Source organism: Puntigrus tetrazona, chromosome 15 (assembly GCF_018831695.1).
Source record: "Puntigrus tetrazona isolate hp1 chromosome 15, ASM1883169v1, whole genome shotgun sequence".
Taxonomy (NCBI): Eukaryota; Metazoa; Chordata; class Actinopteri; order Cypriniformes; family Cyprinidae; genus Puntigrus; species Puntigrus tetrazona.
In genome coordinates this window covers 3512589-3529462 of record NC_056713.1, presented here as the reverse complement: position 1 = coordinate 3529462, position 16874 = coordinate 3512589, and the positions used below count along the sequence as shown (strand labels likewise).

Sequence of the window (16874 nt, the reverse complement as noted above, 5' to 3'; positions counted from 1 at the left end):
TTCACCAAATTTGTCTCACAATCTTCAGACTAAGCCTCACTAAAGTTAATGGCTAGATCAGAGATCAGAGATCCAATGCACTGCAGAGTTTAGCTCTAACACTAATCAAACACACCTGAGCATGTTAATCAGTGTCTTCAGGATCATTAGAAAACCACAGGAAGGAGATTTAAATTAAGGTTGGAGCTAAACTCTGTAGTGCATGGGACCTCCAGGGCAAGATTTAAGGAACCCTGGGCTCGTTTTTGCTATTGTTGCTCCCAAAAGAAGTCAACAGAATGGAATAAAAGATGGAAGTGTTAACAAAACTTTGCGCTATTGAAACAAAACTGTTTATGGGGAGTCCAAAGACATTTATTTTACAATTTTAGTCAATAGTTTTTTGCTAGTAATAATTAAAAAAATACCTTGTTACTGAAACAAATGACAAAATATATATTTTCAATTACAATTAATATTAATGTATTCCTTTATTTTCCCATTCAACATTTTTTTTTACCAAAAGATAATTAAATAAAATGAATAACTTTTCTATATTCTTGCATGTCAATGGTGGTAAAGAGCTTGCATACTGTACTGTATTTTGTGAATTGTTTTAATTTATTTATTTTTACAAAAAGCTTAACTGGCCTTTTTAAAATGTATTTGTAGTGCCCCTATAAATTATTCATATCTTATTGACCACTAAGATAAAAAAATTTTTTCATAATGTTTAAAAAAAGGTTTGAATGTCTAATAAAAAAGGGGCAGTAATCACTGTTATAGTGAAATGGACAGGGCTGTTTCGTCAAACTTGAAGTCACTGTTTCATGAAAACACCAATAAACCACATCCCAGCACACTAGACATGACAGCCATTTAGCTTCCTCTATGAATCAAATCAAATACAGCATTAATGACCCATTACAGAGAGCCATTACTGTCTTCTTGTGGGATCTGTAATCATGGATGTAGAGTTTTTGAGACCATGGAAATGACTGTCATTAAGAAAACTGTTGACGCAGCAAGCAGCCATACAGTTCTTCAGAAGGTAGTTTCTCAGTGAGAGGAGTATCAAATGTAGCATAAAGGCCTTTCAAATAGCCCACTAAGAAGAACAGTATGCCACATCAGTACGATTATGCAAGTGATAGAATGGTATTTGTCCAGTTTGGGCTTGACCACCCTTTCAAAACGTCAAGTCTTGCCATGGATCCATTTTCAAACATTTTGGGGGAGAATTTTCTACATATGTTATTATATTCCTCACATATATTACTATATTCTTCAAAAAAAATAAATAAATTCACTAGGGTTAGGGTTATTTTTTTTTTTAAAACAACTACATTAGCATTAAAATGAACCACAAAACACAAAATACATAAATATTAACAAATAAACATTAAATTAAAGTAATTTCCTTACCACTGGCTTGCAGATGGAGTTCAATCGTTCCTGAAGAGCTTTGGCTTCTTCATCCAGTTCTACATAACAATAAAAGAAAAACAACATCTAGATAAGATAACTCTTTTATCAGTTGTTTCACAAAGAGGACAAGGCCTCACACTCAACCCTGTCTCTTTAATCACATAAAAGACATTTATTTTCCATGAATGGATTAATAGATACACCAGCTAATTTTAGCCAGCGTACAGTTGCTGCAGCTGAGTTCCTCCAGGCTGAAGTTAGTTAGCACTGATAAATGACTGAGTCAGTGCAGAGGTAATTACAGCTAATGTTATCTACAGTAGCCTAAAGCTGAAGGAGCTAATGAGACCAGAGACGAGCTGCTCAGGCCTGTTTACAGCAGGGGCCGGAGAGAGGGCCTATCCCCGGAGCCCCGTTAAATCTTTCAGTGGGCTCCTGGTTGGACTTCTACCTGGAGCCTGAGAAATAATCACCCTAGGAAAAAGAAGACTTAATTGGACATTGATGTCTGTTAATGCTAATAGCTATTTCCTAATATATACCCATTAGTGATAGCATGCATGAGTAACTCTGGTTGATTATTAATTGAGAGAGAGATAAATAGTAAATATTTAATTCCCTGATCATTTTAGGCAAGTTTATCTTTTAATTAGATGTAGTAGGAGATTATCATTAAAATCTCATTTAAAGTAGTTTTCAAGCTAAAACGTGATACTAGTCGATACTAAATAGCCGATTTGTGCAAACCTATTAATGCAACAAGACTATCTATATATTATACCTTATATATTTATATATTATAAAACTAGTCTAATAAACTGTATTAGGGTTGAAAGTGAGACTATACTTGAAAGCTAGTAAAAAATAGTATTATGGTATAATAGTATGTGATTAGATTCTATCAGTGAATTATATTACTAAACAAATAAGTGGATAGAGACCATGTCAAAGCGATATTCGTTATGTCAATGATTTTACCTAAATTCTTATACTGATAATATAATTTACAAATAAAACAAGCAAAATAAAAAAAACTAACAAACAAACTAGTGCCTTTGAAAGATTAATCACATGCAAAATAAAAGTTTTTGTTTGCATCGTACATATGTGTTCTGTGAATTTTTTGGTATATATAAATCACATGTATTTACATGTCTATATTTAAATTTATTTAATATTATAAATAAATGTATATAATATAGAAACAAAATTGTTTGAGAGCATAAAAACAAAAAAACTCTTATTAGAATAACTCTTATTATTTCTTTACCACTGGTGTCTCATATTGCTGTTTCTACTATTCTATTCTATGGAAGCAATAAGACAGCAACAGGCAGCATGTTACATTTTTACATATAGGTATTCTGCTTCACTCCTATTATTTGTGATAAAAACAATGTAACATAGCATCCTGTAGCTTAATACTTAACTCTAATGGTTCTAGGAACCCTAATAATATTCTACCTCCCTCCCTACCTCCAGATTCTCTCTCTTTTCCTCTCCCTGGACTTTTGCCCAGGGCGGTGACAGCAGTGCTGGGCTGTGCTTGCTCCTCTGCGCCCTTACCCCCCAGCCCGTTCTGGAGATCTCCTCCTGACGGCGGTGTCCCACGGTTCTTCTGTGGGGATGGAGGGGGACTGTCTTTAGAGAGGGCCAGGCCTCCACCTCCACCCACCCCCTGCCTTTCCTTCAGTTTCTTCTGCAGGCGCTCATAGGTTTTGTTAGCCCTTTCATCTCTGTGAGCAAATGCCGCACGTCCATGTGGAGGGTGAGTATCTGATAAAATAGGAAGGAAAACAAGCAGAAATGTAAGAAATAACGTAAAACGGATTGTTTAATTATTAAAAAAAATTATATCCACAGGAATATCCTAAGAAAATTAGGGTCTGTAGATAGTATAATCAAGAAAAAAAACAATAGCAATAGTTATTGATTGTCTGTTATGCATAGTGGTAATTTAAATGAATGGAATGGAATTAAATTACTTAATTCACTTTATTACATATTAATATTAACATGAACAGTATATAAACTTTTAAGATTAAATAACTAAATATATATTTATTAATAAATTTTCACATAAAATGTGTTAATTTGTGTTTTTAATAACATCACATAACATCAAAATATTAATAAAAAGATCAAAGTCTATGGTAAAAGTAAGTGTTTTCCAAATGAATTTGTTTTACTGGCAACATATTACACAGCTTTTTTCAGTATTTCTCCTCAAAGTGAGTCCCTAACTTAGCTAAAATATAGACTAATATTTTTTCCTTGAAGAGTTAGCAGTGAGGCATTTTTACATATGTATGTGTGTGCGCACATTTAAACAGACCCTGCTCTGTGTAGATGGCTGTGTGCGCGGATGGTACTGGGAGATGTACTGGGGGTTCATATCTCCGGTTCCTCGAGCCATGCTTGAGTACAGGTGAGGGGAGGTGCATGATGTGTGGGTGGGGATGAAGGCCTGCAGGTGGGCGTGGGCGGCGGGGGGGGGCGGGTGGTGAAGCGGGGAATGGCCCCCCGGATGAAACTCCGTCTGAGGTAAGACCAACACCCGCCTCACTCCGTTCTCCTCAATGATCTATATGAAAAGATAGAGAAGAGATGAGTATTGAGCATTTTAGAAATTAGGTTTGATCTGTGATAGGTGCTCTCCACCAAGCTCTTTTATAGGCAAGAATGTGTCCTAAGGCAGAATCATTCTGCAGACTAATGTCAGCAATAGCCTTCGAATTGACAGTCTATGATGGCAGAAAACGCTGCTAGGTAGCGCGCTTAAATGGTTTGCAAGAGGGCCACAGAGATGTAAATTAGACTGAAAATTGCATTCTTTTCACCAAACCAAAATAACATCTCAATAAAATATAACGCCCCACCTGTTGAACGTATCCAGGAGGCACATAGATTTGAGGCACTGAACCATTTGGGGACATCATGGGAACCTGAGCAGGACCTGGAGAGGAAACATGAACAATAAATATGAAAAAAAAAAAGTCACGTCACATTTATTTCTATAGCACTTTATATAATCCGAAGTCATTCAAAGCTGCGTCACAGTGACACGTGTGACCAAAATGTACATTGCTCCTTAAAATCACATTTTTACTTTCGTAATGTAATGCATTTACGAGTAAAACGTACCAATTTTAATATATATTTCATGATATTATTTGTCACCAATTCATTCAGAGGTTTTTGGAATTAGATTTAATGATTAATTCATGAAAATCCAACTGAAAAGAATGATTCATTCAATAAGACCTTTAAAAAGATTCATATATCAAAGAAAGCAGAAAAAATGTAATTAGGTATTATTATAATTTTTATTATTATTAAAATAAGCAAAGAATTTCTGTTGGTGAAATCAAGGGGTGTAACATTATTTACACACTTTTTTTCATAATTTATTTGCGCTTTTTTAAATACTACATATGTACACTCATATAGTACTCATAGTACAATGAAAATGTTTTTAACTGGGGGAAAAAAAAAAATCACGTGGTCACTCAAACTGTGATTTCTATAAACATTAATACAAAAGGTTGTATTTCTAAATTTTCCAGTTTCACTATCTTTGACACTCATTGACCAGTGTGTAAATAACACTGATGATGAAAGAAAATGTTTGGGTGAACTTTAAACACAAAGCAGGTCAAAAAAACCTGTTATTTTGCGGTCATATTTATTGCTGTGTGCAGTTCACTTTCACATCAAAGGAGTTTTAGTTTTTGCCCCAACGCTGATAAGCATATTTAGCACGTCAGTGTGCATAATTCCTGACATTTACTTAGCTGGGTAAAGAAGCACACTGAGCTGAATGTGTCTGCATAGCAGCTGATAAAACGCCAGAGTCGGTGGAAGTTTTAGTAGTGAAGTGTCTGTGCAGGAAAAACTGCGACTCAGCAAAGCCTGTTACAGATCAGCTCTTTCATGCATTGCTTTGCAATCTGACACTTTCGCTTTCAGAAAAGACACTCAGAGCTTGTTAGAGCTGGATGATGCAAAGGACAGCAAACACGCATGCGAACGCAAAAGGACACAAGTAAACACAGACCTCCGTCCTGCTGTGCAGGTGTAGTTCCTTCGTTCATGGTAAAAGGGCAAAGCAACAGAGAAAATAACAGTCCTCCTCCATGAAGAATAGAAATGTACGTGTGGGCTTGAATTTATTTTCCGTTCTCTTCCCTCACTACAGTGCAAAGGTTTATAGCTCCACCTTTCCAAACTAGAGTCTTCAGTCACAGGTAAAAGGTAAAAGTCCTCTTCACTACAACTACAGAATAAGGGGTCAAGGTTTGGCTGACATGATCACGTTAACTCCTGCTAATAGATGCATCATAACTACACTGTTCTGTGAGCAAAACAATAAATGAAAAATTAATTTAAAATATATTTAAAGTTACTTCAAATTAATAAAAAAAAAAAAATCATTTATTTTTTAATAATACAAACGTACATTTGGACTATTAAACATTTTAGATAGCAATTTGTTGCTTTAGGAATACAGTTCTTACATGCCACACACAGCCACTGACAGCAACATGGACTCTTAAAGAGAAAGCACTTTTAAAGGGTTACATCTTTGCGATTATCACTAGCCCTTTTAAAGGTATAGTTCACCTAAAAGTGTATAAATTCTGGACCGTTTGATTCACAATGTTCAAAATATTTTCTATGTTGAACAAAGACATTTTTCCCAGGTTTGAAACAAGTGGGAGAGTGAATAAATTACATCTAATATCAGTGGATAAATAATGTAACATAGGGCATGGGCAATATATTGCCAAAAAGCACTGATATTGGTAAAAAACAAAACAAAAACACTGATATACTGATAACAATGTTTTACTTATTTTACATAAAATATACATAATATTGAAAGTAATTTAACGTCAAGTTAACTTTATTCATATAGGTGTGATTGTGTCATAGCAGCTAAACAGTATTCAACTGGAAAATATTTTCAGTTTTCAATAACAAAATAAAAGTATTTAATTTATTACAACAAAGACAGCAAAATGCGTTTTACTTAGTTGCATATTATATTCTCTTTATTTAAGGTGTTAACTGGTCATGACCAAGTTATAGATTTTTGTGTGTTAAATGTAAAAGTTTTACATTTATAATATAGTATTCTTTTTCCCTTTGTGTTCTTTGATAGTGATGACCATTCAGTCAAACATTTTAGATTACTATTCAAGTCACATTTTCCACAAATGTCTCTCATATTGTCTTTCATGGAAACTGCAGTACTATTATTTGTACAAGCTATGCCAGAGAAACACAATGAAAAGATAAAATTGGTCCCAAGCACCTAGATGTAGCATAATGGAGGAACACACTGACCTGCTCTGCTCAACATGACCATAAACAAACCTTTTTAATCTAGCCAGAGCCAGGAGAGTCCTGTCCTAACATTTCCATTAGCCGAGGACCCATGAGTAACTGATATTTGGTAACTGATCGACACTGCATTCGATTACAGTCAGATTGTTTTTAAACATCACATCTCCAACATACAGCAAAGATGTCATACAAACAGAGGGTTTAGTGCTTCATGTTTCAACATCATGTGTCACTTTTGTATTAGCTCTCAGTTCACATTCTTCTCAATCTGATTGTGTTTTTTTTTCATTCCATGAACAGACTAACTCGGATAATCAGCAAGTGCTTGCTGGAAGTAATTACGGCGCACACAAGCCGTTGCTGCTCTATAATCAGCATCAAAGTGGGGATCAGTGTATAAATGAGTGTGTATGTGGTTGGTGACAGCTTCGAATCAGAAATCTCTGATCTTTTGATCAGAGTAACTCTTGAATTTCATATTGGACATTAACTACATCTTGAGGGTTATGCAAATCGGTCCCTAAGGAATTCCACTGGCTGTTGGAAATAAAAAAAAAAAAAAAAAAAAAAAAAAAATCTAACTTTAAGGTAATGACAACACAATGACATGCACAACAAAAAGTGACATAATAAAATTTTATTATATTCACTTAATTTATGTGACAGCAATTCATTCAGTATTTTAAGGGGAAATATTTGGAATGCATTGCACAGGAAATGACATTTCAAAATACTTTTTTCAATGTTTTTAAAAGACGGCATAAACACAATGAAAATAATTTACACAGACTATGGTGCGTTTGAGTTTAACTCTATACTTTTTGTTCTAGTATTACAGCATAGGTGAGGAAGTGAAAGCATCTTTCCTCAAACAGTCAACAGTTAATCAACAGTCATAGAAACACTATTGTTGCAATTGATTGAAAAACGGTTTTACTTTTGGCCTTTAATATGAAACAAAAAAAGTTTCATCCTTACAGCAAAGACTATACTGTTTACATTACATTTAATTATTTCTGTAGTATTTATTTCTGTTAACGGCTCGAGATTTGCATTAAAAACAACACAGTTTGTTTAATTTGAACCTCCTTATTCCATTGTATTCAGTTTTCATTATTTTAAATTATTTTGAGTGGTTTTCTTGTTTGTTCATTACTAATAGTTTCCTAGTACTTATATGTGGTGTTAAGAATTTGGAAATTTTACCGGTTTCTACATAGAAACTTACAGGAAATTCTTGTTCGAAGCAAAAAAGTTGCTTAATTTTGATTTATATTTTCTGAAAACAAGACAACAAACTTGTTTAGCAAATCCTTCTTGATTTAAGCATTTTTAGATATTTTGGCTGGAAACAAGACAAGAGGCTAGAAAAGCATTTTTTTTGCAGTGTACATGCTATAAATCCAAGTTGTGGTGATACCACCAAGCCTGTGTCACTGGTTGGGCTATAAAAACACCCTGCTTTCTGTACACTGACAATAGCTTTTAAAACACCATCAGTCAACCAGTAATGCTAATATTTATATATTAAAAAAAAAAAAAAAAAAAAAAAAAAACACTACTCAGACAACATTACTCAATAATGCATTCTATTAAAATCATTAGCCCGTCTTATAATAAGCCTTGTAGTACTACAAAGAGCATAGAGGACTATTAGCTCTTCACTTTGATGTGGAGTGCTGTGCTGGCTTTGAAGCCCATTTTAGGAGAGACTCAAGCGGACTAATTGATGACTAATGACTCCGACTAACGACCCTGCGTCAGGTCACCTCAGAGCCAAAATACCCAGAGCGTGGGAGGAATCTGATCCAATTCTACATCAGAGACCCTCCTGAGTAAGACGATCGATTTCTGATTTACGATATGGTTTGGCGGGGGCGTAGAAAGATGCTAATGTCGGATCCGTTTGTTGCTGCATTTTCTACCAAGAGTGATGAAGAGTCGTACGTGCATTGATGACAGGCTTTCCCAGTTACACACCCACACACATCTTTTGTGTAATCTATCCCATTTACCTCACACACATTATATATGAACAAACACAAACAACTGAATGAAGAAATGAATCAATGCAAGAATTAATGAATGAAGTGCAAAAAATAAGACCTAAAAGGATGTATGGGCTACGAAGGAAATTGAAGGTTGTGCTAGGTGTAAAAAAAAAAAGGGGGAAGGTGGGGAAAAAAAAAAAAAAAAAAAAAAAAAAAAAAAAAAAAAAAAAAATGACACCCACACTTTTACATCAGACTGACGCACAAGCACAGACAGAGATCAGACACAAAAGGCCACATCCCTCTCCCTCTTTCTGTTTCTTTCTCTCTCGTTTCAGACCCCTACCAGAAGAGCATGAATGGTCTGCTATTCTGCTGACGTGGACCCCCAGTGCCAGCCTTCCAGAGGAAACATCAACAAACACGTAGAGGACGAGAAAAACACACACGCACTGAGCCAAGAATAACTCCAAACAGGCAGTTCAGTTCTGAGAATAAACAGCCGTTAAATCTTTTCTCTCTCTCTCAGACACAAACACAACCGAGAACCAACAAGTCTAAACATAAACTATCACTCAGCAACTATGAAACTCATTTTGAGGACTGGCTAGGAAAGACAACATTGTTGAGATCTGCTCAGAGTTGACAGCAAATACAAACCCATTAACCTTTGCAGCTCTCTCTTGATCTTCAGAATGTTCAGGAAATGTTCCAGATGCTCTAGTGAAATCCAGTAAGAAGAACAGGAAAACTAGGCTACAGCATGAAGGACATGTCAGTTGAGATGTTCAACAACTCGACAATCTCATCCTCACCTTATATCCTGACAGACAATGCCACTGCAGCTCTCCATTTCTCAGTTGCAGTTTCTTTATAGATAAAATGTAGGATCTTCAATGGTATTTAAAGCACATTCCTTGAGGCCATCCTCTTGGCTTGTCTGTAAACACCTTGGGATCCCACAGAATGAGCTAAAGGAAGTGGCCAGGGAAAGATGTGTCCTTACATTAACTGCTTTGTTGCTACAAATCAAAATTGTGCTTTAAATAAAATATTCAGTTAGTACTTTTAACTGGTGGCACAGAATATTCCTTTAATTTGCAGGGTGTCATTTTGGCACCACTAGTGGCACCAAATAAAATAATAAAGGAAGTTTTTAAAAAATTTTAGTGCTTTGATAAATGGGTAGTACTGACCCAACCTTATGCCTTTAGTGATGTTACAGATAGATACTCAAACAAACTTTGCAGACTGTATTTGCTGTTGGTAACAACTAGTGTTGCAGAATTTCCAACACATTTATTTAAATGCTTCCTGTTGTTTTAGCAGGATTTTTAATTTAGCTGTGTATTAGCTAAATTAAACTGTGTATGTGTGTTTACATTACTATTGCATTATTATATTTATATTATCAATAAATAGCCATTTATTATAATGATTTTCTTTTATATTGCCACATCGCATTGCAGTGGTCAAGTGATACAAGTTAGAGCTCTCAAAAGAAATGTCACAATGACGTTACAGTGGTTATTGCAGTACACACTGGAGTTTTAAGCATCAATACCACATTTTTTGTGATTGTGACTTTGTACAACAATATTTAACATTGAAAATCTGCATCACACTTGATATAACAATCCACAGGAAATTAATGTAACTAATAGGACATTTAACGTTGTCCCCTGAATCCAGTCTGGGTCTTAGCTCTTCATTCGACCTAAAACACTGGGAATGTGTCCACATTGTCTAGGTCTAATTACAACGGCCCTGGAAATAAATCAAATCAAACTCAGTTCCAACCCCTCATCTAGGCTAATTGCTAATTACAAAACGTTGCTCTAAACTGGCATTAGCATTATATTGACTAACTGTTGTCTGAATAGTTGTAACTCTTTTCTTCTTCTTTCTAGGTGTACTAGAGGCTCTGTTCTTATAACACTTGTCACTGGATGAGACAGTCCTACAATGTACTATAAGATTAGTGGTTTAGAGAATTTTCCCCCAAACAGAAAGGCAGGTGAATCACAGTTCGAGTAAATGGATAGAGGATTACCAGAGTATGGTTATGCTTAGACAATACTAATTTAATTAACCACCACCTCCTTTGCAGTATGAAGCAATTTATAACAAAGAGTCTCTTCCTTTTTTGAATGCTAAATATTTTATTTGCATCCTTCACAGTGCCATAACAAGCTACCCATCATGCCCCGACATCCGTCTACATGCACGGACGGAGAAAAGACCACAGCAATGTTTATAGAACACAAGAAACTCAATTTGGCGAACATCCCACGGTTTTCTCTTGTGTTGCTTTAAAGAATAACAACAGAAAAAGGTTCAGGGCAGTCAAGCTTACTGGGATAATATGCTTTCTTCCTCATACCTTGTATTTAATGATGTATGATAATTCCCTTGCCTAATTTCAAAGGGCCCACACAGATTTAAAAGTGCACAGTTTTTGTTTACCACCTGAATATTTTAAAAAAGACAACAGGCATGCAGAGGTGTACATGCATGTATGGTATAAAATAAGCGTATTAATTAAGCTTGTTGAACCCTGCACCCATCTAATTGTTGAAGGATTATCATCGCTCAAATAAAAAAAGCTCTTGGATCTTTTTCCAAACCATCTCTCATCCTATCTCTTTCTCTCCATCCATCCCTAAAGGCTTCAGCAAAGTGGGATGAGTCATCGACTCATTCATTCCGAAAGCTATGGACTGCAGATGCAGTGAATGAAGCATGTGCAGGAGAAACTGAGAGTGAATTCAGAAACAACTATATATTACAATATCTTTCTGCGGAGACCCCACATTTACATGGATTGGGTTTATTCATAATTCCCGAGCTGAATACTATTTCAACATTTTTTTAATATATAAAGCCATTGTTGCATAAAGTATCAAGTTTGATCTACAGCATTAATGATTTAAAGAACAATTTACACCATTTTTTTGTTTTGCGTTTCATGAATGAGGACCATTGAACACATTACATATTAATATTGGCCAATACTAATGCCTTTCGCTACTTGTGTTTCTTCACACTTAATTATTAGCTTTAGCATTTTATAAGCATTTTAAAATTATTAGCATTTTATTAGCCTGATTATTGCAGTCTGATTTAATTTTGACACATGTAGTGCATCATGTCTAAAGCACACAAACCACTTTTTTTTACATCATCCATTGCAAATAAATATAGTACTTGTTTGTTTTTCTCTGAATATTTTTATTACACAGCTCTCCAAGACACTTCATTCTGACTGGTCAATTGCAGCCTCCTCTGTGGTCAAATATATTTATGTAATGTGGTAGATTCAGGTGTTATATCATTCCAGGGTCCTTTTAATTTCATACAATATTCAGCTAAAATTATTTCAATTTCAGTAAATTTATATATGGGTGCACTATCTGTGTGAAAAGCATGTTCAGACTGTCATGCTCTTTTTATTGTCAACCTGAAGGTAAACTATCATTTAGTTTAGTCTCAAATGAGCCTAAAACAAAGACTAGCATCTTCTTTGATGTTAACTTATGGGCAAACAATAGTTCTGTTTAGTCTCAAATGAGTAATTTTGCCTTTTTATGCTTTGTGGGAGAGAGGAGAGCTCTACGCACAGTTCAGTGCGGATGGAATAAAGCCATGCTCTGTATGTGAACATGGTGACATTAGTAAGGGCTTCTCTGGATGGATGAATAGATCAGGTCACAATACTCAAAGCTCACGGCTAGCTTCAGTCGCAATCCGAGCTGCCCCGGTGAGTAACTTCTTATAAATACACCTACACAAATGTCCACTCAGAGGGAATGTTCCTACCCACACACACACATAAATGCACTATAATGCCTTCCAAAAAAACATAGCACAGTGGACGTCTGTGCCAACGCACACATCAGACAGTAGACACAACCATAAACGCAACTGCTCCACGACATAATCTGCTTGAAGCATTTAATTTTTATCTATTAAAAATATTCCTACTATTCTCAAAACTCTTATCAAAGTACTGTGGCTATACTACAGTACACTACTGAAGCCCATTTACGCTACATTATACTTTTGTAAAACAATATTATGGTCACGAAAAGTTAATTATGAGATACCAAGTCATAATAATGAGACCAAAATCACAACAAATATAGATATACAAATAAAAAGTTATTCTTGCACGATTTCTTCAAAGAATATCATTAAATGATCATTGCAAAAACCTTGGTGCTGTATTAGTAAATAAAAAAAGAATCAAACTGTTTGGAGAGAAATATTTTCCAAAAATATACAATATAAGTTTCCTGCATCCTGTCCAGGTACAGACCAGCCCTGTACTCTGTATATCATATTAATACAGCAGGTCTTATGACAACTACTCCAATCAGTTAAAACATCACAAGCAAAAAAAAAAAAATAAAAAATTACAAACTAATGTACTAAAAGACAAGTGGCGCACAAGCGTCAGTGAGTCAACAGTAAAGTGGGTGATGTCACCTGGACTACGCAATCAGAACATGACTGTCCGCACTTTGACGTCTGAGTGTCAGAATGAAAAAAAACAAAGAAAGAAAATTTTAAAAATTAAAAAAAAATTTAAGAACCCAACTCAGAAATGTGTAGAAAATAATATAGTTCTCTTTGCATTCTCAATGTCCCTTACTTGCAATTTGTGCTTGACAATGACTACACAGTTTTGCTATAGCTTCACTGTATAATGTTAAATAAAGGTATCCTGAAGTTATTTGTGTTTCAAATGCACAATACAGTATGCCATTAAACACCACCTGAGTCAATTCTGAAAATGCAACAAATCATAGTTTGCAAACTACTTTGAGACCGCTGAAAGAAAGTGTAAAAACATCACGTGTGCGCTGAAATGCACTCCTGCTGTAATAGTGAGCCTACTGAACATCTGAACAAACAGCCAAACAGATGGACGTCTGTTTTTTGAGATACAATCAAGCGTTACTTGAGCAAGCAAACTGTTTAAGATGTGCTGCAGGTTGCCCACATTTGATGCTTAAAAAATATTAACAAACAGAAAAGTGGCAGAGAAGAAAACTAAAAATATTTATTATGAGACTGTTGTCCGTAAGTCCAGTTAGTCAGGCAGTGAAGGAACGTCAGTAACTGGAAACTCATGCCTAACATCCTACGTGAGTAATCAAGAGACGAAAACACAAATATGTGTGCACAAACCACCGTGATGGCATTTACAGGCTGAACACCCACCAATATCCACATCTAGGGTGGCGTTGAAAGAATTTTTAAGGCTGTGTATGGATGTTAAAGGGGTGTGTTAACATGTTTCACCCTTCTGATGTCATTCTCAACCACAGCCCACCCCCGGCAGTCTGGGACATCTTAAATTAAGTTCACTCTTCCAATCTTAACACTGCTTCTTCACATTAAATAGGCAGTTCTGAAGCTCTGTAGTGTGTGTGCATGTGCGTGTGTGTGTGTGTGTGGTGTTTATGTACTTCCAGCTACTGAAAATACATGAATGAATTTAGAAATAGAACAAACGCCCATCTGGCCTCAAAAATAAATCAGGAAGAGAGGGACAAACCAGTTCCCTCTGGTTTATCCTGCAGATTTTAACATTACCTCCAGCTCACTCTTAGGTTAGGGGTTAAACACACACACACACACACACACACCCTCGGCTCCCGCAACGGTGAGTCATCACTCCATTCACGTCACTGACAGACAACAGCTTCCAGTGACAGACCAATGCACAGCAGCCCCACTCGCCCTAACGCTACTCTTCCTCACCAACTCTTTCCTCTTGCAGCTTGCATCTAAATTTAGTGACTCTGGCCCTTTTTCTTAACGGAAATGGCTTCTTTGTCCCACAGAGACCTTGGCATATGTCAACAGGACGATTGTGTAGTGCTGTCAAAAAATTAATTTCAAACAAAATAACTTTTTTTGTGCGTGTGTGTATATTTTATATACAATGTGCATGTATGTATATATCTCTATATGTACTCATGTATATGTATATACATGAGGACTTACATATATTATATACATACACATTGTATATAAAATACACACACATTTAACAAAAAATACGCTATTTATAGATTAAATATTTACTATAAATATAGACTGAAAATATTTACATGTATACATGTTGTATATGTGTGCATTTATATATACATAAATATAAATATAACCCACACATATAATATCATGCAAACAAAAGTTTTGCACAATTGGATTATTTTGGATCCATTCCATTACAGTGAATGAGAATTGGGTGCAATTTACAGCTACAAAAACTAAATATAAAAATTAAATAAAACATATGACTCATAAGAATATTTTATTAATGAACTGGACATAGGTGAGTCCCAGTTATCTGTAACTGCTTGGAAAAAGGTGACCGGTACATTCTTCTTTTGTGTTCAAGTTTGGAACCACATGAGGGTCAGTAAATGCTGACTATTCCAGTTGCTGCCGTCCAAATGATAAATTCATGCATTTTATAGAAAGTAATGCAAGCAGTTCTTCTAAATTTAAATTTTTATTATTTTAGATTTTCAGTTGAAAAATACAGGTCTCATTTTTGATGTATGACACACTTCTCCAATCATTCAATCAGTCAGTCTGCTAAAACCCCAGACTTCAAAACTGACGGCAAACCCACATTCACTTTTAGTGCACTGCCATTACACCCAAGATCTGCACTTCATAGTTTACACAAATTCTGTGGTGAGTAGTGGATGGATGCATTTGGATGGATGATCACCTGAGTGTCGCTCATTGATAAGAGACAAGCTAACAAAGTGCTAGTCATAACCACAAAAGAAAAAGGTTTTCAGAACAAACTGGCTACCATTTCCATTTGGATTTTCAGTTAAATGCTAAAGCCGGATGATAACATCAATCTCATTTCAATACCGCTGACTGCTTACTTTCACAAGTTCAAATCCTTGCCAAGCTAATCAGGCCAGCTAGGAGCAGAACAATCAGGCTTACCGCATACAATGAGCTAGATGCTATTGTTTTTCTAATCAATAGCTTCCCAAGGCACAGTAATCTTTCAATTACAGTCACACTCCACTTCTTCCTATTGCAGCAACTGCCAATCAGGGAGGTTGGCAGTTCATAGCGTGTTCGCACCGTCCCACACAATGGCTCCAGACAAAAAGCGCTCTTCGCAAGCTGAGAGGGGGTGTAAGACATCTCATTGCAACCCTGCCGAGACCCACCAAACACTAGCTGACTGTTGTGACTGAGCTTCCAACACATATGGCAATTAGACCCAACACTGGATGGCTCTCTTAGTGAACAAGGATGTGTTGATTCAGACCAGGGGATCTGCTAGGAGTCATGATGTAGCTGTGTGGAAAGCGAGCTTAGTAGAAGAATTATATTGTAGTTTGATAAAATATTTGTGAAGAACATAGTGTTTCAGGATCTCGACCAAACCATGACTGCTGCTTCAAGTTTCCTGCATCAAGTAATTTGTCTGTTCCCAATGAAAGCAAAATGTTGAGATATAAATGTGTCAAAGGGATAACAAAACAATGCAGCACACACACAAACCTAAATCTGTATTTATTTCTTGATTCTCATATATATTATGTCAACAAAAATAGAAACCAAAAGTAAATCAAAACATCTTGATGTGTGATGTTACTGACTATTCTGGTTAATTACAAAAAAAAAAAGATCAATACTGCACTTTGTTATTCATCTAGTTAGTTGCTAATGAATTGTTATTCTCACACATTTGACAAAAAACGGCTTACTTCTGCATTGTGAAAGGAGGTTGATAAGGCAGTGTATCATGTTAGATTCACTGTTTGCAATCTGTATCATTGTGCTTGTGAATAAAACCTTTGTGCAATGGTTTCGGTCACTCGTGTTGCCTTAAACAACTCTTTCTGTAAATTAAGGACTTCTAGATGTTTCCAAATCATTCTCAGGGTCATAAACGGAGACCAAATATAGTCTTTTTAAAGTCATCTTTAATAAAGGCCATACCCATGTTTACTCTACCAAAACAGACAAATCTAAACACTAGACACTCGATTAAAGAGGAAAATTACAGAACTGCTTACATTTTAGAGGAGGAATTTAGAGACACTGGGTGTTATTTATGAAAAGAAAAAAAAAAAA

General features: G+C 35.6%; 1 protein-coding gene across 4 annotated transcripts in view; it reads right to left on the bottom strand.

Moving 5' to 3' along the window:
• The window catches only part of fndc3a (fibronectin type III domain containing 3A), a 47979-nt gene that overhangs the window by 17589 nt on the left and 13516 nt on the right, over positions 1-16874 (bottom strand). The window contains exons 1-5 of one of the 4 annotated variants that reach the window (XM_043258767.1): positions 5465-5597; positions 4287-4363; positions 3743-3991; positions 2884-3183; positions 1405-1463 (exon numbers count right to left, since the gene is read on the bottom strand). In XM_043258767.1, coding sequence (XP_043114702.1) covers positions 1405-1463; positions 2884-3183; positions 3743-3851 — 468 coding nt within the window. In that variant the 5' untranslated portion in view covers positions 3852-3991; positions 4287-4363; positions 5465-5597. Of the gene's footprint in view, positions 1-1404; positions 1464-2883; positions 3184-3738; positions 3992-4286; positions 4364-5464; positions 5598-16874 lie in introns of those variants that run through there. The other 3 variants (XM_043258768.1, XM_043258769.1, XM_043258770.1) reach the window with 3 other exon arrangements.